Consider the following 23,502-nt stretch of genomic DNA (forward strand, 5'->3'; position numbering starts at 1 on the left):
CTAAATGTAAAACACAAAATTATAAACCTTCTAGAAGGTAACATAGATAATCTAGGTGACCTTGGGTTTAATAGTGAGTTTTTAAATACACCACCAAGACCATGATCTGAGAAAGAAGGAAAAACTAACGTTAGACTTCATTACCATTAAAAACATCTGCTCAATGGCACCCCTCTCCAGTACTCTTGCCTGGAAAATCCCATGGACAGAGGAGCCTGGTAGGCTGCAGTCCATGGGTTCGCCAAGAGTCGGACGCGACTGAGCGACTTCACTTTCACTTTTCACTTTCATGCATTGGAGAAGGAAATGGCAACCCACTCCAGTGTTCTTGCCTGGAGAATCCCAGGGACGGGGGAGCCTGGTGGGCTGCTGTCTATGGGGTCGCACAGAGTTGGACACAACTGAAGCAACTTAGCAGCAGCAGCAGCTCTACAGAAGGCTCTGTTAAAAGAATGAAAAGACAAGCCACAGCCTGGGAAAAATATTTGCAAAATATATATCTGATAAAGGATCCAAAATATACAAAGATTTCTTAAAACTCAATGATAAGAAAACAACCCCAAAAATAGGCAAAAGATACCTCACCGAAGAACATATACAGATGTCAAAGGAGCATATGAAAACAGGCTCAATATCATATTCTTGCTGCTGCTAAGTCGCTTCAGTTGTGTCTGACTCTGTGCAACCCCACAGACGGCAGCCCACCAGGCTCCCCCGTCCCTGGTATTCTCCAGGCAAGAACCCTGGGGTGGGTTGCCATTTCCTTTTCCAATGTATGAAAGTGAAAAGGGAAAGTGAAGTCACTTAGTTGTGTCTGACTCTTCACGACCCCATGGACTGCAGCCTACCAGGCTCTTCCGCCCTTGGGATTTTCCAGGCGAGAGTACTGGAGTGGGTTGCCATTGCCTTCTCATATTCTTAGGGAGCTGCAAATTAAAACAACAATAGATATCAATATGCCCCTCCCAGAATAGCTAAAATCCAAGAAACTGGCACCACCAAATGCTGATGAGGATGTGGAACAATAAGAACTCTCATTTGTTGCTACTGTGAATGCAAAATGCTACAGCCGCTTTGGAAGACAGTCTGGCAACGTCTTACAAAGGTCTTACCATATGACCTAGCAACCATGCTCCTACATACTTATTCAAATGGGCTTAAACATTATATCTTCATAAAAACCTTCACACAAGTGTACACAGAAGTCTTATTCATAATTGCCAAAACTGGCAGTGACAAAAATGTCCTTCAATAGGTGAATGGACCAAAAGAAAAAGAAACCTCAAAACACACAAACAAGTCTGTAGTATACCTACTCAATGGAATATTATTCAGTAATAGATATGAGCTATCAAGGCACAAAAGTACATGGAGAAACCTTGAATGCTTAGTGTAAAAAGGCAGGCTGAAAAAGCTGCATACTGTATGATTTCAACTATATGGTACTCTGGGAGAGGCAAAATATAGAGGTACTGAAAAGATCAGTGAATTCATTAGGTTGCCAGGAATTCAGGAGTAGAGATAGAAGGAAATGAAATAGATGGAATATTTCAGGCATTACAACTATTCGGCATGATACTGTAATGATGCATGTATGCATGCGTGCAAAGTCACTTCAGTCGTGTCCACCTCTTCGTGACCCAGCGGACTATAGACCTCCAGGCTACTCTGTCCATGAGATTCTCCAGGTAAGAATACTGGAGTGAGTTGCCGTGCCCTCCTCCTAATGATGGATACATATCAATATATATTTGTCAAAACCTATAGAACTATAAACACAAAGGATGAACCCTCATCTAAACCATGGGCTTTAGTTAATAAAATGTGTCACTATTGGTTCACCAGTGATAACAAGCATACTGATGCAGGGTGTCATAGAGGAAACCGGTAGGGAAAGGAGACAGAAAGGATATGGTGACTTCCGTTGCATCGCGTAGTACACATGCTCAGTTGTATCCAACCCTCCAACCCCATGGACAGAAGCCCGCTTAGCTTCTCTGTCCACGGAATTTTCCAGACAAGAATACTGGAGTGGGTTGCCATTTCTTCCTTCAGGGGATCTTCCCAACCCAGGGATCAAACCCATGTCTACTGCGGCTCTTGCATTAGCAGGTAGATTCTTTACCCCTGAGCCACTTGGTAATCCAGGGACTTCTGTACTATGTGCTGCTGCTGCTGCTGCTGCTAAGTCGCTTCAGTCATGTCTGACTCTGTGCGACCCCACAGACAGCACCCCACCCAGCTCCCCCACCCCTAATTTTCTATAAACCTAAAACTGCTCTAAAAACTGAAGTCTGTTGGGTTTTTTTTTTTAAGTAGCACTAACCCTGGGTGTTCTTTGGAAGGAATGATGCTAAAGCTGAAACTCCAGTACTTTGGCCACCTCATGTGAAGAGTTGACTCATTGGAAAAGACTGTGATGCTGAGAGGGATTGGGGGCAGGAGGAGAAGGGGACGACAGAGGATGAGATGGCTGGATGGCATCACCGACTCAATGGACGTGAGTCTGAGTGAACTCCGGGAGTTGGTGATGGACAGGGAGGCCTGGCGTGCTGCGATTCATGGGGTTACAAAGAGTAGGACACGACTGAGCAACTGAACTGACTGACTGAACCAATTGAAGGAAAAGTTGAAATAAGATAATACAGCCGCCTATAACCTCAGCAGAAGACCACTGTTAACACCTGGGCTTAGTTCCCTCCAGTCGCTTTTCCAGTTTGTTTGTTTGTTTTTTTTAATGTCTATGCGTACATCATTTTTTCTTTCTTTCTTTTTTTTTTTTTTTAAGAGTTGCAACCATTCTGCGAAATCCATTCTGAAGGTTTATGGTCTAGTTTCAGTTCAGATTTTTAACTGCAAAGAAAGTAGCCCATATAAAACACTAGTGATACCAAAAACAGATTCTAGAGGGGCCAGTTGCTATGGGAATGGTTGAAAATAAATTTCATTTCACACTACACCCTGGTAATGTACTGACCAGAAGGAAAGAGAAATACTGGGAGTAAGTCAGAAGGGTAGCCAAGAAAACTTCTAATCAGGAAGGCAAATACTTCAGCCTACTGAAGTTTCAAAGAAGCCAGTAGTATCACTTTGCAATTTAACTACTTATGCTCTTTCAGCAACCATATCAATGTGGGGAAAGGACCCAGGCAAAGCAGCTGGAATACATTCTCTCTTCTTTACTGACAGTTTGATGGCCAAACAGCCAGCAGGTCTCTCTCAGGATGTGGGCTGTCTCAGCAGCATGGTGCAAAGCCAGGAAAAAAAAAAAAAACACTCCTCTCCAAAGGAGATGCTGCAAATGTTCGGGAAGCTGCAAAGCTCAGGCTAAAGGTGATCAGTCCGGACACTGCATTGGCCCTTAGCACTGAAGTGGGCCCTGGGTGTCCCGCACTGTACAGGGATTAACACTTTAGATGCTGGATCATGGGGCAGTCTGGAGGTTCTGGGGGATGGACCAGGAGGCCAAAGGGTAGGGGGCATTCCAGGAACTCAGGCGAGTGACTATTTTCCCACAAATGAATCTTAACATATGAAAAAGCAAAAGGCAAGATCAGGGTGTTCCAACTGATTTCTCACCTTCCCACAACCAACACTTTTATGAAAGACGAGACTGTTTAGAATACACCCCAGGGGCAGCCTTGAAGGGAAAAAGCAGAGCCAATACCACAGACAGACGGTGGTACTGTTCCCATCTCAGGGAAGAGCACAGCTTTACCATCAAACAGATCCATTTCATACTCGGCTCTGCCAAGTGTTACTATAAACTATATAATCCCCGCTTTCCTCATCTGTAAAAGGAGTGTAATGGTTTCTCCTCTGTGAGTTTATGATAATGAGATAAGCCCTGGGAGGTGCTAGCCAAAATGCCTGGCACAGAAGTGCTCATAAGATATAGTGCTGTCGCCGCCACCGCCATTAGAGATAGCTGGTCTCTGCTCCTGATTCCTCTCCTTTTTCTCTGTTAACACAGCTAGGGGCTCCATCGCCCTCTCTCTGTCCATATTCCAACACAGATGTCCAGTCACTATTGCCATAAAAATACAAAGTCCCCAAAGTGTGAAATATCAGGCAGTCATCTTTTTCCTACAGCATCCGAGGAACAGTTCTCTATTCTGGAGAGAAACAAAGATTTCTGACGCCAAGCCGTCCCAAATCACAAAGCTACTGATACAGTTATGGACATTTTGGGTAACAGACTCTAACTCAAACATAGGAACTAGGATTAGAGTTGCCAGGCATTATCAAGGCTGCAGAAAACCCAGGATTAGAGTAAACAGTGATTGATTGATTACCAATATATGACACCATTTCCAAATGGTGCAAAAGAATATCCAGCTGTTTGCTTTCTTTCTTTAAGCTTAGTGGATTCATATTTTTGTTTTAAAAAATCAATATTGAAAACTATAGATAATCAAACATACATCTGTCTGCATTTCCCAGAAATGACAATTGTTAACATTTGTTATGTTTGCATCAAGTCCTTTTTTAAAAAAAAAAAGACAGATAAAATCTATTACCTTGCCTACTCCCAAATCTGTTTATCTACAATTCCTATCAAGAATTTATCTTTGTCTAATCCAGTTCTACTTTATTCTTTCCCTTATCTAAATTTTCTTTTTTTCTAACAGAAAGCAAATTAAAAAAAACAATGTACAAGGGAAGATGTCTGTGTGAAGAGAAGCTGCACCAGGACACACTCTCACCTGCTCCAGGCACAACACACACTCACTGCAGGCAAAGGCTATCAGGCGTTATTCTGCATCTCAGACCTACCAACATCTAGGAAGCAGTGCAGACCCCCCTAAGGCCTGCGACTGAACTCCCAAAGGCTTACCTGGGTCCAGGTGCGTGAAAGAGCCCACCACAAAGTCCAGGGTGGACACAGCGAGCAGGAGCAGAAGCAGCAGCTGGAGACGGATTATCCATTTGACACCTGCTAGGTTAATCCCCAGCAAGGCCAGAAGCACAGCAACTGAAATTCCTCGCACGGCCCAGATATTCCTGAGACTCAGCAGATCCGAGACGGATTCAGCGAAGCCGGTGATGTACATGGCACCTGCAACACACTGACAGGCATCTCCAGGTAGGAAGAGTCACCAAGGAAAAAAAAAAAAAAGCCTCAGGGCTGCCCAGCACTGAGGGCCCTGCTCACCTTCGGAATTCAACACCCAGAAAGCAGCAAGGGGGTTAAACGAGCCCTTCTCCCCCAGGAGCCCTTCCTGGGGCCCCCTTCCTTCTTGCCTACATCTCTCCCACCATCCACAGGGGAGAATGACTATCAGTGGTAACTAACATGAAAAGACTATGGGAGGAAGAAGATGGGGCTTTGGGCAAAAGAGACCTTGAGACTCCCCTGTGAAGAACTAAACAGAGAACACAAACACAAGGTGTGTGGGGTCCTATCTCAGAGCCTTAGAGGCCACTGAGCAAACCGCAGAGTTTTCTCTATTTCTTTGAATGTGTTACTATTATTTTTTAAATTACCTAAAACTTAGAAATGAGCAAAAAATGAGCAGCACATTCTTCCAATGTCATATGGAACATTTCACGCAAAAATGGGCTCAACACGGACCTAAGAGAAGCAGAAGATATTAAGAAGAGGTGGCAAGAATACACAGAAGAACTGCACAAAAAAGAGCTTCAAGACCCAGATAATCACCATGCTGTGATCACTCACCTAGAGCCAGGCATCCTGGAATGTGAAGCCAAGTGGGCTTTAGGAAGCATCACTACGAACAAAGCTAGTGGAGGTGATGGAATTTCAGTTGAGCTATTTCAAATCCTGAAAGATGCTGCTGTAAGTGCTGCACTCAATATGCCAGCAAATGTGGAAAACTCAGCAGTGGCCACAGGACTGGAAAAGGTCAGTTTTCATTCCAATTCCAAAGAAAGGCAATGCCAAAGAATGCTCAAACTACCGCACAATTGCACTCATCTCACATGCTAGTAAAGTAATGCTCAAAATTCTCCAAGCCAGGCTTTAGCAATACGTGAACCGTGAACTTCCAGATGTTCAAGCTGGTTTTAGAAAAGGCAGAGGAACCAGAGATCAAATTGCCAACATCTGCTGGATCATCGAAAAAGAGAGTTCCAGAAAAACATCTATTTCTGCTTTATTGACTATGCCAAAGCCTTTCATTGTGTGGATCACAATAAACTGTGGAAAATTCCAAAAAAGATGGGAATACCAGACCACCTGACCTGCCTCCTGAAAAATCTGTATGCAGGTCAGGAAGCAACAGTTAGAACTGGATATGGAACAACAGACTGGTTCCAAATAGGAAAAGGAGTACTTCAAGGCTGTATATTGTCACCTTGCTTATTTAACTTATATGCAGAGTACATCATGAGAAACACTGGGCTGGAAGAAACACAAGCTGGAATCAAGATTGCTGGGAGAAATGTCAATCACCTCAGATATGCAGATGACACCACCCTTATAGCAGAAAGTGAAAAGGAACTAAAAAGCCTCCTGATAAAAGTGAAAGAGGAGAGTGAAAAAGTTGGCTTAAAGCTCAGCATTCAGAAAACGAAGATCATGGCATCTGGTCCCATCACTTCACGGGAAATAGATGGGGAAACAGTGGCAACAATGTCAGACTTCATTTTTTTGGGCTCCAAAATCACTGCAGATGGTGACTGCAGCCATGAAATTAAAAGACGCTTACTCCTTGGAAGTAAAGTTATGACCAACCTAGATAGCATATTCAAAAGCAGAGACATTACTTTGCCAACAAAGATCCATCTAGTCAAGGCTATGGTTTTTCCAGTGGTCATTTGTGGATGTGAGAGTTGGACTGTGAAGAAAGCTGAGCACCGAAAAATTGATGCTTTTGAACTGTGATGTTGGAGAAGACTCTTGAGAGTCCCTTGGACTGCAAGGAGATCCAACCAGTCCATCCTAAAAGAGATCAGTCCTGGGTGTTCATTGGAGGGACTGATTCTGAAGCTGAAACTCCAATACTTTGGCCACCTCATGTGAAGAGTTGACTCATTGGAAAAGACCCTGATGCTGGAAGGGATTGGGGGCAGGAGGAGAAGGGGACGACCGAGGATGAGATGGATGGATGGCATCACTGACTCTATGGACATGAGTTTGAGTGAACTCCAGTATTTGGTGATAGACAGGGAGGCCTGGCGTGCTGTGATTCATGGAGTTGCAAAGAGTTGGACACAACTGAGCGACTGAATTGAACTGAACTGAGTGCTAAATAGATGATGGTACTGTCACTGGAAATTTGCAACCAAGTTATAAATAAAGATTCTTGAAACTGAAGAGATTTACTTTTAGGGGAAAGTTTTGACAGTTCAAAATTAAATCATCTTCTCAAAAACCTAAGGATTTGAACGTAAGAGGTAAGAGTAACTATGGAATGTAGGTAAAAGTACCAGAGATTTCATATTTGGTATGTGGAGGAGCTGATAAGTAATGTTTTTGTTTGGGAAGTATAGAAAAATGTAATTACTGCTTCTAAAAGCAGATAGTAACTACCCAAAGAATGAAAAGCATAGTAGAACTTCCAAATCAACAAGGGGGAAAATAGAACAGAAATAAATTTAAGCCATGTTGGCAAAATAAGGAGAAATTTTTTTAATTTCAAATTATCTAGAAAGCAATAAAACAGATTTATTCTAGAACTTGAGAAGCACATTAATCCTGCATTCAGAAGGGGGAAAACTACCACTCTAATTTTCTTTAATAGTTTAAAAATACATTAACAAAGTATTAAGAATCAATATAAAATCAATATAAATACAAAGATAGTCAGAAGAAATATTTAATAAAAGGATATGTGAAATTAATAAAATGAAAGGAAAAAACAAAAGAAGGTATACAAAGAACAAAGCTGATTTTTTTCTTTTTTGAGACCAATAAAATACATAAACACCCGACTGTCTGATTAAGAAGAGACAGTACCAAAATAGAGACTTTTAGAAGTGAGAAAAGGAGTAAAACTACTCTTACATAAGAGAGTAAAACAATGAATAGAGAATGAATACATGAATTACACTACAGCCATATCATACAATACTAAGCAACTAGTTTAAAAGCATGACTTCAAGGCACTGACCTAGCAGAATGTCAATGACTTCTTGTTCAGTGATAAATACAAGTCATAGAATAGGTAAAAACAAACATATTTAGAGTATTACTCTGTTTATGCAAAAACTGCATTTCTGGGCACAGTGCCTCTAGGACACAAGGCTCCCCCACGGCCCGATCACTGCCAGCGAGCGCAGGCCTGGACTGGACTCTGGGCTCCCCTAGGGAGAGGTATACACAACAGAGGCTGCCAGCCCTTGCCCAGAGCAATCCAACCACCTCAGACATGGTCTACCTACCAACCATGAAGCTCCTCTTCACTAGAAAATATCCCTTTCGATTTGTCTAATGTGTAAATCTCCCCAAACTTTACTATATTAAAAATTGTGTTTTATCTCCTCTTAAAGTCTAGAATCACAAGCATTCCTTTTTCTCTTTGGTCCTCTACAGAGAACTCCTAACCCTCTGACACAGGAATCAGAGGGTGTTACCCTCTATATTTGCAGTGTGTAACACCTCCCTTTGAAAGCATTTGTTTTTTTTAAAAGATTGCATTTTCACAGTCATAGGCATTTTTCTTTCCAGAAAGGAATCTACCTAGAAGATAGAGCTGTCTCTCCACACCCCTCCTCTTCTCACGTGAAACCCCTAGTTTAAGGTTTGAGTTGGTAGGCTGTATGTCCTATAGATGTGTTTTCACCCACATCACAAAGCCCAGCCTGTACTGGGTCCAGGAAAGTCTTTCTGTCCTCCATCGTTTACAGAGTCTAGTGAGCAGCAGGTAAGCCATGAATAAACGTTTTTAGACAGGACAGTGCAAGCTGAAGCTGGATATTATGCGTCCAGGGCAAGCGGTCCTGAGGAAGCACTCAGGTAAGTGGGGCAGGGAGCAAGGAGAGACCCCAGTTCATCACTTCCTTCACACACAACAGGCCTGGCACCAGTGTCTCAGAGAGATGAATGGGGAAGGGTCTGGAAGGATGCAAAGCAATGGAAAGTTTCATAAGCTTAAAAAAAATCATTATTTTAAGTGTCTGTATCTTCTTAATGCTGATGCTCTGGGGCAAGGGCCAGCAAACTCTGGCACTCTGGCCAAATCCCGCTGCTGCCTGTTTGGGGAATAAAGCTTAACTGGCACACAGCCATGCCCACTTCAAAATGTCTATGGCTTCTTTCACACTTATATAGCAGAGCTGAGTCACTGTGAAAGAAACCGATGACACTCACAAAAAACTAAAATATTTACTATCTGGCCCGTTTTAGAAGAAGTTTGATGAGCCTGCCCCAGGGCACAACAGGCCATCTCCTCAGTTTAGTTCAGTCACTCAGTCACATCCAACTCTTTGCAATCCCACTGTAGCATGCCAGGCCTCCCTGTTCATCATTAACTCCCGGAGCTTGCTCAAACTCATGTCCATCAAGTCGGTGATGCCATCCAACCATCTCATCCTCTGTCATCCCCTTCTCCTCCTGCCCCCAATCTTTCCCAGCATAGGGTCTTTTCCAATGGGTCAGTTCTTTGCATCAGGTGGCCAAAGTATCGGAGTTTCAACTTCAACATCAGTCTTTCCAATGAATATTCAGGATTGATTTCCTTTAGGATTAATTGGTTTGATCTCCTTGCAGTCCAAGGGACCCTCAAGAGTCTTCTCCAACACCACAGTTCAAAAGCATCAGTTCTTCAGTGCTCAGCTTTCCTTATAATCCAACTTTCACATCCATATATGATCACTGGAAAAACCATAGCTTTGACTAGATAGACTTTTGTTGGCAAAGTAACGTCTCTGCTTTTTAATATGCTGTCTAGGTTGGTCATAGCTTTTCTTCCAAGCAGTAAGTGTCTTTTAATTTCATGGCTGCAGTTACCATCTGCAGTGATTTTGGAGCCCAAGAAAATAAAGTCTCTCACTATTTCCATTGTTTCCCCATCTATTTGCCATGAAGTGATGGGACTGGATGCCATGATCTTAGTTTGAGTTTTAAGCCAACTTTTTTGCTCTGCTCTTTTACTTTCATCAAGAGGCTCTTTAGTTCTTCACTTTCTGCCATAAGGGTGGAATCATCTGCATATCTGAGGTTATTGATATTTCTCCCAGCAATCTTGATTCCAGCAGCCTGGAATCCAAGGCCTTCATGCAGCCTGGCATTTCACATGATGTACTCTGCATATAAGTTAAATAAGCAGGGTGACAATATACAGCCTTGACGTACTCCTTTTCCTATTTGGAACCAGTCTGTTGCTCCATGCCCATCTTTAACTGTTGCTTCTTGACCTGCATGCAGATTTCTCAGGAGGCAGGTAAGGTGGTCTGGTATTCCCATCTCTTGAAGAATTTTCCAGTTTATTGTGATCCACACAGTCAAAGGCTTTGGCATAGCCAATAAAGCAGAAGTAATTGCCATCTCCTTTGGCAATTACTAAAAATACGTAAGGGCATGCATGCCCTGGCATGAGAGGATTAGGGGTTAATAAGAATCAAAGCTATGGTTTTCCCTGTGGTCATGTATGGATGTGAGAGTTGGACCATAAAGAAAACTGAGCACAAAAGAATTGATGCTTTTGAACTATGGTGTTGGAGAAGACCCTTGAGAGTCCCTTGGACTGGAAGGACATCAAACCAGTCAATCCTAAAGGAAATCAATCCTGAATATTCATTGGAAGGATTGATGTTGAAGCTAAAGCTCTAATACTTTGTGCACCTGATGTGAAGAACTGACTCACTGGAAAAATCAGTCACCCTGATGCTCAGAAGGATTGAAGACAGGAGGAGAAGGGGCCGACAGAGGATGAGATGGTTGGATGGCATCACTGACTCGATGGACATGAGTCTGAGCAAGCTCCAGGAGTTGGTGATGGACGGGGAGGCCTGGTGTGCTGCAATCCATGGGTGTCACAAAGAGTTAGACACAACTTAGCAACTGAAATGAAGAACCAGGAATGAGGACCCTCAGAAATCCTAATCACTCTCTGGAAGAAAAAGATCTCAAATCAATGACCTAACCTTCCACCTTAAGAAACTAGAAAAAGAAGAGTGAACTCAACCCAGAGCAAACAGAAGGAAAGAACTAATAGAAACTGGAGCAGAAACAAATGAAACAGAGGTCAGAAAAAGAGTAGGAAAAAAAAGCAACAAAACCAAAAATTGCTTCTTTGCAGACAAACCTTCAACGAGATTGACCAACAAAAGAAGACTCGAATGATTAAAATCAGGAATGAAAGGGAGACCACTGCTATCAATCTTACAAAAACAAAAGATTGTAAGGGAATCTATGAATGATTATATGCCAAAACATCAGATAACCTAGATAAAAAGGACAAATTCCTAGAAAGATATAAACTACCAAAACTCAAGAAGAAACAGAAGGTCAGAATATGCCTATGTTAGTAAAGAGAAATGAATTAGCAATCAAAAAACTTCCTACAAAGGAAAGCCCAGGACTAGATGGTTTCACCACCAAACTCTCCCAAATGTTTAAAGAAGAATTAACACCAATCCTTCATAAACTCTTCCCAGAAACAGAAGAGGTGGGAACACTTCCCAGCTCATTCCGTGAGGCCACTATGATCATGACACCCAAACTAGACAACAGCATCACAAGAAAACTCCAGCCCAATACCCTTCATAATACAGAGGCGAAAATCCTCAACAAAATGTTAGCACACTGTACTTAGCGGCATATGAAAACAGCCACATCCCGACCAGAGAGCCCAGCCCAGCTCAGGCAGAGAAGAAGCAGGGGCGTGGTGAGGACACGGACCAGAGGGGCACAGACGTTTCTGGCTGGGCCCCAAACCAACAGAAAGCAAGCAAGCAAGGCTGTCAGTGAGATGGCTTTTCAAGAGGGGCTGCCTGCCCTCGGAAAACATCTCTGTGATCACTCTTCCTCCCAAGTCAGTTCACATTTAGGAGACTTCCTCTCTTTGGGGGTCGGGGGCAGGGTGGGGGGCATGAGGAGGGAGGGCTTCCCGTCCACTAGCACTGGTCCCCTGTCTGTGGTGTCTGCTTCAAGAGCTGAGCTTTCTGTCTACCCCAGGAAGCAGGGGAAGTGAGGACTGCTGTTTGTCCCTCTTGCAGCCTGCTTGACTATAAAACAAAGTAAAAAAAAAAAAATCAGTATATAAATCCCTGGGGTAATAAAGTAGACTGTTTATTGCTCACCTCCTAAACTACCCTGCTTAAAGATCTTTCTCCATAAAGGCAAGGGGTTTTCAAGAGTGCACTGACCACGTGTGTGCCTTCCACACATCTGTCTCCCCCCCGCCCCCCACACACACAGAGCTTGGTGCTGTTGGAGAATCAGATGTATTCTTGCTACAATATCCTGCCCCTGCTGCTTAAAAATAAAAGGAATGGACCGATGCTTTGAGGAGACCCCTGTACTCTTACTTAGACAGATTCTTTTCTTTAAACTATTTTTTCAGCCACCCACCACCCTTTGCACCATCATTAAAGCCTTTTTCAGTCCAAGAAGTCCTCACAAAGACCTGCTTCTTAATGTCTGCACTTGTTTCCTCAGCACTAGATCACCATCTCTGTGTTTTAGCTAAACACGCTTCAGTACTTCCCTCTCCTCAGTGGTTTTCTGAGGGCCTCCGTCCACCCTGGTGAGGGGCCCCCTCATTAGTATTCTCCTTCTCAGACAGGGTGTCCACACAGGGGCTTTCAGCCTCCCTCTTGAGGCCGTCAAGCCATCAATGAGCCTAGAGCTCCAGTTCATTTGAGAACTGTCTGCTTCTAGGGAAGTCCCTGGCACAGGCGAAATGTCCCCTTTTCAGTGTAAAAGTGCCCCAGGGACTAGGCCACCCAGCTGCCATTCGGGCTCCGGCCACTGCTGTGCAGCCCCTCCCCAGAACAGGCTGTAAGGGTGGTCCCAGCCCGCACCTCCCTGCTCGCTGGCAGCAGGACTCCAGAGGCAGAGGTGGTGGAGGAGGAGGAGGCTTGGAGACTCAGGTCAGGGCCCTGGACCAGAGCCCGGCTCCGCCCTGAGCTGCCTCAGCCACCCACTGGCCTCTCAGGCCAGCGGTGGGGGCCAGGGGGCAGGTGGAACGTGGATGAGAAGGCGGCGGCAGACGGCAAGTCAAGAGAAGCCATTCCACAGGTCGGCGGCCTCACCTGTCCAAAGACATAGAGCAGCCCGATGGCGCCTCCCGTCTGCCCGCCAAGGACCGCGGCGACCATGGAGTACACGCCGCCGCGGCCCACGCCGCAGTGCTCCGCAACCCCGATGCCGGACAGCACGGTGACCAGGGCCACCAGGGCGACGAAGGACACCAGAAACACGCCCATAAGCACGCCTGTGTTTCCCTGCGGGGAGGAGCAAGGAGTCAGGTCAGAGTCAGGGCATGGGGGGGAGCACGGACCACCGCCCCGCTGCCCTCACAGGTGAGCCCGCTGGGAAAAGGCAGAGGTGGCACCACGGGGGTGAGGCCTGGAGAGACTCCAGAGGAGCCGAGTGTTCTCACAGCAAACTCCAAGAGACTGCCAAGCCCTGACAAGTCAAGTCAAAGTGGCTTCCTGCCCCCACGAGGCCCCCCCTGGCCTGCCCTCTCCCCCTCCCCACCCTCCCATCCCCCAGCCGGCAACTCCCCCCCAGACACACTGGGTGCCCCAGTGGTGACCTCATTGCTCCCTCACCTCCACCCTCCCACCCATGAGGCCCCCGCCTGGAATGCCTTCCTGCCCACTTCTCTTCCCTCACAGGTTGACTCCAGCGCATCCTTCAAGACAGGGTCCATTTCCTTCTCCAGGAAGCTGTCCCCAAACCCCTTCCTCGGGGCTCCATCAGTACTCGGGGCTTAGTGCCCATCCCAGCGCTTGTCTTACTGCGTCTGTTTCCGAGCCCATCTTACCTCTGGGCTGTGTGCTCCAGGAGAGCAGGATTAGGTTTGGAGGGGCGGTTTCTTTGCCTTCTCCATTTCTCTTTCATTTGTGTGCACATCTGCTATATCTACTCTCTTCTCACTCTTCTGACATTTAAAAATGCTTATCATCGGAAAGTTATTTGAGTGTTTAGAAGTTCAATGCATTGAAAAACTGGTTAATTTATATGAAATACCTTTTATAAATGAGTAAAGAAGCATTGTTGGAGAAGACTCTTGGGAGTCCCTTGGACAGCAAGAAGATCAAACTAGTCGATCTTAAAGGAAATCAACCCTAAATATTCCTTGGAAGGACTGATGCTGAAGCTCCAATATTTTGGCCACCTGATGCAAAGAGCCAATTCATTAGAAAAGACCCTGATGCTGGGAAAGATTGAAGGCAGACGGTGAAGGGGATGACAGAGGATGAGATGGTTGAATAACGTCACCGACTCAGTGGACAAGAGTTTGAGCAAACACGGGGAGATGGTGAATGACAAGGAAGCCTGGTGTGCTGCAATCCATGGGGTCGCAAAGGGTTGGATACGACTGAGCAGCTGAACAACCACAAAAGCAGTTCAGGGGGGTGGATTTTCAGCTTAGAGCAATGCCATACCAAGCAAAACTATGATTCTATTCATAGAGAAGGGGAAAAAACAGATTTAAAGTTTGTCACAGTAAACTGCTGCTGCTGCTGCTGCTAAGTCACTTCAGTCGTGTCCGACTCTGTGCAACCCCATAGAGGGCAGCCTACCAGGCACCCCTGTCCCTGGGATTCTCCAGGCAATAACACTGGAGTGGGTTGCCATTTCCTTCTCCAATGCATGAAAGTGAAAAGTGAAAGTCAAGTTGCTCAGTCGTGTCCAACTTTTCGCGACCCCATGGACTGCAGCCTACCAGGCTCCTCCGCCCATGGGATTTTCCAGGCAAGAGTACTGGAGTGGGGTGCCATTGCCTTCTCCGGTCACAGTAAACTAGAGGGTACCTAAAGGGTTAGGTTTCATTCTGTTATGTTTTATTCAGAAAGTTACTTACTTTGTTGATTTTATATTTTTAATGAACTTATACTATTATCTTCCTTTGTTTTTGTGTTCTTGTCTACATGGGATAATTTTTTAAAAGCTGTATCAATCTTTAAATTTTCATACCAAAACTGCCACTATAACATTTTTCAAATTACAAATATGCTGCCAAATTATTTTTTAGAATATTTTCTATTTAAAAATTACTTGGGTATGACGTCTACTTTATGTTATCCCCTAAAAGCTCTACTTTATTTTTGGCATTTCACATTTACCTTTATTTCCATGTTGAAATACAATTTTTGAGGCAAAACTAATGCCAGAATTGAAAAGGACAGATTGCTTTAGAGCAAAAGGATGTATTTGTGTGGTAGCAGCCTCAAAGATAGTCCTGGTGGTCCCCACCTCCAGGCATTCATGCCCTTGTGTAGTCTGTTTCCCTGAGTGGAGGCTGGATGGTGTGACTCACTTTTAGTGAGCAGAGCCCTGCAGAAGCGATGAGATGTCACTTCTGAGATGAGGGTATGAGAAGACCACGCCTTTCATCTCGGGCACTTGCTTCCTCACTCTCTCTAGGTTGTTGGCCCTGGGGGAGGCCAGCTGCAGGTATTGAGACAACACTGTGAAGAGGCCAACATGACAAAGCCTGACAACAACCTCATTGTGATCTTAGGAACAGACCCTCTGCCGGTGGAGCCTTCAGGTGAAACTGTAGCCCTGACCGACAGCTCAGCTGCAATCCCATAAGAAAGCCTGAGCCAGAGGCAGCCAGCTAAGTTGCTCATGGATCCCTGAACCACAGTAACAACCAGATAAATACAAATGTGTGACATCAAGCTGCTAAGTACTGGAGTAATTTTTTATGCAGCAATAGATAATAATTTATACAAGTTTACTTCATTTGGGGGATGGGACCAACACTTCTAGATAGCCACTTCTCAAAAAATAATCACCCAGCAGAAAAGTTAAGAGGAGGCCCTAAGATTTAAGAATCGAGACAGAGAGAGTCTATTCTTTCCTCCTTCCACTATTGTGTAATCATCCTCTGCAGAAGGCAGAGCCCAGGGCCCAGGCTGCCACTGCCAGGCCCTCCTCTGCCGCAGCAGGCAGGTGGCTGGGCCTCCCTGGGACACGGGCTGGAGGTGCTGGGGAGAGGGGTGGTACCCAAGAAGGGGAAAAGCCAGAGCTCAATCCCAGGAGCCTGACAATGCCTGCCGGCACAAGGCATCTGGGCTGGAGGCTTTGTGTTTTGTAAGGGCTCCCCTGTAAGTTATGGAGGAGTATGAGAGGCAGGGATTCACACCATCCACATCAGAGGGGTTGCTAAATCTGCTCTAAGCTTTCCACACATTAATAAAGAAAACTTTCAGACCCACTTTCAGGCTCTGGTTAAAGGTAGAACCTGAAGCTACGGGCCTGGGTATGGAGAAGAGGAAGAGCTGAGGAAGGGCTGGCCTCACCCAGCCTCCTAAGAGGGCTAAGAATCCCAGATACCCCACTACAGTGAAGCTCTCATCCCCTAGAATTTACAGATGTGACAGTCAATTTTATGTGCCAGCTTGGCTAGATTATAATGACCAGTTTTTAGTCAAACGCTAGCCTAGAAGTTGCTATAAATGTATTTTTAAGATGTGTTTAACATGTACAATAGGTTGACTTTAAGTAAAGGAAATTACATAATATGGGTAGTTCTCACGCAATAAGAAGGCCTTAAGAGCAAAGACTGAGGTTTCCCAAAAAAGAAGGAATTTGGTCTCCAGACTGCAACATGTAAGTTTCTAAGTTTTCAACTCAAAAACCTGCAACTCAGTTCTTACCTGCATCTCACTTAGCCTACAGATTTTGGACTTGCCGGCCCCCATAATCACATGAGCCAAATTCTGACAATAAACACATACACACACCTCTCTCTCTCTCTACCTCTGTGAGATGACAGAAAATATATACAGCCATCCCTCAGTATCCCCAAGGGATTAATTCTGGGACTGCTCTCAGATACCAAAATCTGTGAATGCTCAGGTTCCATAGTCAGCCCTCCCTAACCAATTTCACATCCACAGATTCAACCAACGACCATGTAGTACTCTGGTATTTATTGAGAAAAATCCACGTATAAATGGAGTGAGTGGTTCAAACTCATATTGTTCAGGGGTCAACTGCATATTGGTCTCTGCACCTGGTTTCTGGAACAAAGTCCCTGAAACTGTCATTTCTCCAGTGACAAGAGCACTAGGAACATCTGTCATTCTAATATTAGTGTTCGACCCCATCCCTGAGCCTGGGGCTCAGATGGTAAAGAATCTTCCTGCAGTGCAGGAGACCCGGGTTCAATCCCTGGGTCAGGAAGATCCCCTGGAGAAGGAAATGGCAACCCACTCCAGCATTCTTGCCTGGGGAATCCCATGGACAGAGGAGCCTGGCAGCTACAGTCTATGGGGTCACACAGAGTTGGACACGTCTGAGCGACTAACAGTTTTTCACTTTCTATGCCTGACCCAGGGCTACTAAAACCCTTGTAAACTCCTAAGGGATAAGACCCCTAGGAGCATCTCTTGTTCTAACAAGGCAGCTGTGAGTGTATTCCTGGGTGGGTATTAGTCACCAGAAAGACCAGGCCATGATTAGAAGCTTGGAGTTTCCACCACCACCACCCTCAACATGCATACACACTTCTCTAGGGAGGGGAAAGAGGCTGGAAATGGAATCAATAGTGGATCATGGATGCTGAAGTGATAAAATCCCCAAGGTTTGGGGTTCAGAAAGTTTCCAGGTAGGTGAACACATCCACATACCGGGCAGGGGTGCGGGGGTTAAGACACTCCAACTCCACGGTGATAGAAGCTCCCGCTCCTAGGGCCCTTGCAGACCTTGCCGTATGGATCTCTTCATCTGTCTATCAATCTATATCTTTTATCATATCCTTTAATAAGCTAGTAAACATAAGTGTTTCCTTGAGTTCTGTGAGCTGCTCCATCAAGTGAACTGAATCTGGGGGAGGTGTCAGGGAAACCCCTGAAGCACAGGGGCAACCTAGACTTGTGATTGGCAGCTGAAGTAGGTGGGGGCAGCTTCATGGGAGTGAGCCCTTAACCTGTGTGATATGATGCTCTCTCCAGGTCGACAGTGTTAGAATTGAGTGAAACTGTGGGACACTCAGCTGGTGTTACAGAATTGCTTGGTGAGGGGGAAAAAAACATATCTGGTGACCAGTAGTGTCAGAAGTGAAGTGAAAGCAAAGAGAAATGCACAGAGGACTGTAGGTCTTTATAATCCCCTCTGCCTCTCCAGGCGGGGCATCAGACAGGTCATAGATCACCAGGAAAGCTGGAGAGGGTCACAGACTGGAGGCAAACTTGCCATCAGTCTGCTCTCTCTGACCCACCTCTAGTCCCACCTGAGACGCACCCTGACTTCTTGTGCTCTCATTTTTGGAGTTAAATCCGTGGTGAGGCTTCCACATGAACCTCTGCCTGAGGCCCAGGTTCTCAGGATTCGCACTTAGAAAGCAATGCTAGCTACTCCATGTGCTTGATCTTGTTTCTTGTCTCTGGAGGATCTGTGCTTTAGGATTCTGTTGAGCACTCTGTGGAATACCCAAGGGCGACAGAGCTTTCCACGTCCCAGGCCCAGAAAAGGCTCCAGGGCTAACCAGCTCACCACTCACCACCAGCCAACCAGTCCTTAAGAAAAGGACAACCCCAAAAATGTTGATCATGCAGGAGGTGAACACGCCGTCCCAGGTCCCGAACAGCACCGGCTCCCATACGAACAGCTGGATCTTCCACCAGGGTTGGGGCTGGGCCAGGGCCTCCTGAAAACAGGGCACACAGCAGTCAACTCAACAGCAGTGGGTGTGAGGGGGATGCTGGGAGAAGTCAGCTGTAAAGCTCTGCGTTTCGCGACGCCACACAGGCCTGTGCGCACTGTGATTCCTGTGCCCGCATGCAGCACAGACATGTTGTCCAGCAAACTGTTCCCTCTCCTTCTGCCCACTCTGGAGACTGTTTCCTAGCCTCTTTGTGGGGGTGTGGCCACAGGACTGAGTTCCAGCCACTGGGATGTGGGCGAGCCTGGGATGCTGGGCCCCAGTTCAGACAGCGGTCACGAGCTCTGGGTGATGCCACCCTCCCTCTCAGTCCTCTGTTCCTGGTGGGGAACAGCAGCTCCCAGAAGTTACTAATCTTTGGGGAACCTTATTTTACTTAGCTTTTTGTTGCTCCCGCCCTTCTAACACTTCTGTAATGAACTCTGTATGTTAAATTCCCTCTGTTTAAAAAACCTAGGGCAGTGTCTGTGTTCCTCACTGAACATGAGCTGAGACAGTGATTCCTAAGTGCCCTTTCACCCCAGACCACAGAACCCCACAGCATTGCTTGGCAGTTGTCTGGAATGAAAGCTAACAAGTGGTGACACAGACGCTTTGTTCATTTTTCCAATTCAAAAATAACAAAGGCACTTACGGAACACTCATACAGAAACTCTTTACTAGAAAGACTAAAACTTACGGAAATGATCTTAAGATCAGTAGCCACTCATACTAGGAACTGCTTCTGCATAGGTTTGGTAATTAAATTCAAACATCACTAGAGTCTTCCAATGGCCTCCAATTGCCACAAGAGTGATGAGTGATTCTCACCTGGGGACTGGGGAGAGAGGCACCCAGTCAAGACCCACTGTGAGCAGCAAGCCTGACTGGTGCATGTATGTGAGCTGTGACTTCAGAGAGAAGGCAGGAAAGTCAAGTGACGGGGAAATCGGAGGTCCAGAGTCAGCGGTAGGGCCCCTGAACCTTTGAGAACAGTGGGTGTGCCTATGGTCTAGGATCAATCCCAGCATCCGGCTATACTCAGTTAAAACAGGAGAGGATACCAGCTTCCTGCCTTATATCGTGCACTGACAGAGGAAGAAAGGGCCTTGAATAATCATCAGGGACATCAATAAAGCCACATGGGACAGATAGACCGGGGGACTCCTTGGAGTCTCTGACAGTCCCTGACACCAGCTGGAATGCCTTTCATCTCTGTGTATTTCTGTTCATCTGTCTTTAGCAAACTACTAACGAGCAAGCTCCTGAAAGTCCATAAACATGAGAACAGTGATCATGGTTCAGAGCGAAGACCCTGCCAACCCATGCTTGTCTTCAAACAAATGGGACCGAGGGACCGAGGGGTAAATATAGTAAGACTGCTTTCCAGGAGCTTAATCTCAAAACCCAGGACCTGGCCCAACTTCCTGTGTCTGCTTATGTTCACTTCCTACCATGGCTTGTTGCTGGCCTATTATTTATTAGAAACAGTCATAACAATAGCAACAAGGTGTAATAACTTTGAGAGTGGTTTCAGCTTCCACATCAGTTCCCTCCACTGGTGCTCACATCACCCCCCGAGGCAGGCAGGGAGAGAGCCCCTGTCTACAGCCCGCTGAGGAAAGAGAGCCTGGGAGAAGAGACACAACTGCCCTAGGTCCACAGTTGGTTTGCAGTTCCCCAACCCAGACTGCAAAACCTGCACCACAGCTCACTTGCTCTTTTCTCTCCTAAATCTCACTCTTTATGATGCAATTTCTAACACCTGGACTTTGCTTAAGTACTGGCGGCTCAGTGGTAAAGAATCTGTGTGCCAATGCAGGAAAGCCCTGGGTTGGGAAGATCTCCTGGAGAAGGACATGGCAACCCACTCCAGTATTCTCGCCCGAAAAATACCATGGACAGAAGAGCCTGGTGGGCTACAGTCCATGGGGTCACAAAAGAGCCAGACACGACTTAGTGGCTCAACACCACCACCTGCTTTATCCTTAAAATTCTTGTTGTGATTCTAGAAAACTTTATTCATCATTCATCACAGTCTTCATATTTCCACTCTGAAGGGCTGTTTTGTTTATTTGTTTAGTTACCTAATAGGATATGAAAAGCCTTTCACTCCCTGGACCTCACTGGACTAAACCAGCCTTAAAGGTGCCACACACATGAATGAGGCAGAAACTTTAGGAGATCTTCACTGTCAGAATAAAGCTGTACGTAAAGGCATGTGTGGTTTGAAATGAATTTGTTGGCCCCAGTGTTGACCTTGTAGGAGAGTACTAGCCAGAGAGAGACAGCTCAAACCAGCTCCTGTGCATAATAACAGCATGGCTCCAGGGCTGGTACAGTTCTTACACCAGTTCCAATGTGTATGCGTTTGTTCCTCATCAAGCAAGTCTCTGATACCAGCTAGATGTCCTGTAATTCAACTCAGTTCTGACACCATCTACCCAGAGATGGTGTCATCCCACTATCAAGGGCTCAGTCCAGTAGACGCCAATCCCAAATTCAGGCTGTAATCTGTGTTTACCTGGGAAGGTAAACAGCTTCCCGGGGCTGTTGATCGGAGGTTCCCACCACCCCCTTCTTGGGTTCAATTCATTTGTTAGAGTAGCTCACAGAACTCAGAGATCACCAGCTTATTATGAAAGGCTAGAAGGCAATGGCAACCCACTCCAGTACTCTTGCCTGTCAAATCCCATGGATGGAGGAGCCTGGTAGGCTGCAGTCCATGGGGTCGCTAGGAGTCGGACATGACTGAGCGACTTCACTTTCACTTTTCACTTTCATGCATTGGAGAAGGAAATGGCAACCCACTCCAGTGTTCTTGCCTGGAGAATCCCAGGGACGGGGGAGCCTGGTGGGCTGCCGTCTATGGGGTCGCTAATAGCTGGACACGATTGAAGTGACTTAGCAGCAGCAGCAGCAGAACTCAGAAACCACCGGATGGAGGAGATGCCCAGGGCCAGGCTGGGGAAAGAGCCTCGGACACCCACACCTTCTCCCAGGGCAGCACCGTCCCTTCATCTCCATGTGCTCACCAAGCCAGAGGCTCTCTAAACCCTCTTTTTGGGTTTTCTTAGGAGGCTTCATCACATAGGCATGATTGATTAAATCACTGGTCACTGGTGACTGATTTAACCTCAAACTCTTTCCCCTCCCCTTAAAGTTCCAACCTTCTAATCACATGGTTGGTTCCCCTAAAAACAGCTCCCATCCTTAGGTGATTCTAAAAGTCACCTCATTAATATAAACCCAGTTGTGCTTGAAATGCATTTGTTGTAAATATCAAGACATCTTATCACTTTTATCACTTAGGGAATTCCAAGGGTTTTAGGAGCTCTGCACAAAATACATATTAGCATGAAGGTGAAAAAGTGAAAGTGTTAGTCACTCAGTCGTGTCCAGCTGTTTGTGACCCTATGGCTTGTAGCCCTCCAGGCTCCTCTGTCCTTGGAAATCTCCAGGCAAGAATACTGGAGTGGGTTGCCATTTCCTTCTCCAGGGATCTTGCCAACCCAGGGATAGAACCCAGGTCTCCTGCATTGCAGGCAGACTCTTTACCATCTGAGCGACCATGGAAGCCATATTTATCATAAAATAAATGCCCTTTCTGTCCTGCCAGCTCTCTAAGTCCCCCCAGGTCTTGCTCAGACAGGCTGCAGGCAGAGCCACGTCCTCAGCACATGCAGACCTCCAACCAACGGACAGAGTATCAGCTTTTCCCCACACTCGGAGGTCTCAAACCCAACTCCCTCCTTTATGGGAGATTAGGAAGCCCCAGCCCATCTACAGTACCCTCTCCCGCAGAGGCTGTGGCCCACAGACACTCCCTTTGTGCCTCTGCCAGTCACCTCTGGTGCCCAGGGGAGGGCAGTGGAATCACTGGGTGGCAGGGTGATAGTTGGGCCAGGTCCGGGCTATCTTGTGATTGGCACCAACTGTTGATAACTCTCTCAGAACCTCACCGTCTTCAGATTTGGGTCCCAGTCATCTATTCCAAAATAACAGGAGTATCATTCAGTGCTCTATGGCACAGATATAACAGGCTGTGGGGAAAGGCAGACGGCAGTAAGACAATGTGTGTGCCCGACAGTGAGGCTTCTGGGAGATGGTGGGAGAAACTAAGGAAGAAGAGAAAGCAAAGCAAGAGGGGCAAAGCACCCCTCAGAAAGGGCCCACAGACATGCTCAAGGGGCGGTTCCTCTCTTCCTTGAGGCCCCGCAGGTGGACACTTGGCAGGTTCTGGGGCACAGCAAGTTGGAGTCTGGCCCCGGGTGATCACACCTGCGTGATGCTTGTTGCTAGGGCTTCCCTTCCTGACCTCCCAGAACCAGGAGCCAGGGCCTGGTCCCTCTGAGCTGAGGGCTGAAACCACACTGGAGACACAACAGCGGCGGGGTGGGTGTTTTAGTTCTGAAGTAGAAGGCTTTCTCTTGGGAGCAGAGAATCTTCACTCTTCGGCAGAACGTCTGGGAAGGCAGGGAAATCGCACCCTGAAATGTGTCCGGAGTGACACACACGTGGCTTTCAGCATGCGACGAGCGGAGCAGAGGAGACAGACAGAAGCTCTGCTGCGGGCGGGCATGTGAGCTCCCAGCCCGGAGCCTTCCTCTCAGACAGCCACCCCCTCCGGCAGGCCACCAAGCAGGCCTGAAATGTGAGACGACACCTCTTCTTTCTGCCAGCAGCTGGAGAAAAAGAATCTGGCTTCTGCCCACTTGGGTCAGGAGCGGGTCAGAGCAGGACATGACCTGGCCCTCCCTCCCAAAGA

At 46.4% G+C, this 23,502-nt stretch overlaps 1 protein-coding gene across 2 annotated transcripts in view; it reads right to left on the reverse strand.

Moving 5' to 3' along the window:
• SLC12A8 (solute carrier family 12 member 8) overlaps positions 1-23,502 on the reverse strand; it is a 140,627-nt gene that overhangs the window by 101,807 nt on the left and 15,318 nt on the right. For both annotated transcript variants that reach the window (XM_069556296.1, XM_069556306.1), the window contains exons 3-5: positions 18,594-18,740; positions 13,162-13,353; positions 4,838-5,069 (exon numbers count right to left, since the gene is read on the reverse strand). In XM_069556296.1, coding sequence (XP_069412397.1) covers positions 4,838-5,069; positions 13,162-13,353; positions 18,594-18,740 — 571 coding nt within the window. The remainder of the gene's footprint in view (positions 1-4,837; positions 5,070-13,161; positions 13,354-18,593; positions 18,741-23,502) is intronic.

The sequence above is a fragment of the Ovis canadensis genome, chromosome 1 (assembly GCF_042477335.2).
Source record: "Ovis canadensis isolate MfBH-ARS-UI-01 breed Bighorn chromosome 1, ARS-UI_OviCan_v2, whole genome shotgun sequence".
In the NCBI taxonomy this organism is placed as follows: Eukaryota; Metazoa; Chordata; class Mammalia; order Artiodactyla; family Bovidae; genus Ovis; species Ovis canadensis.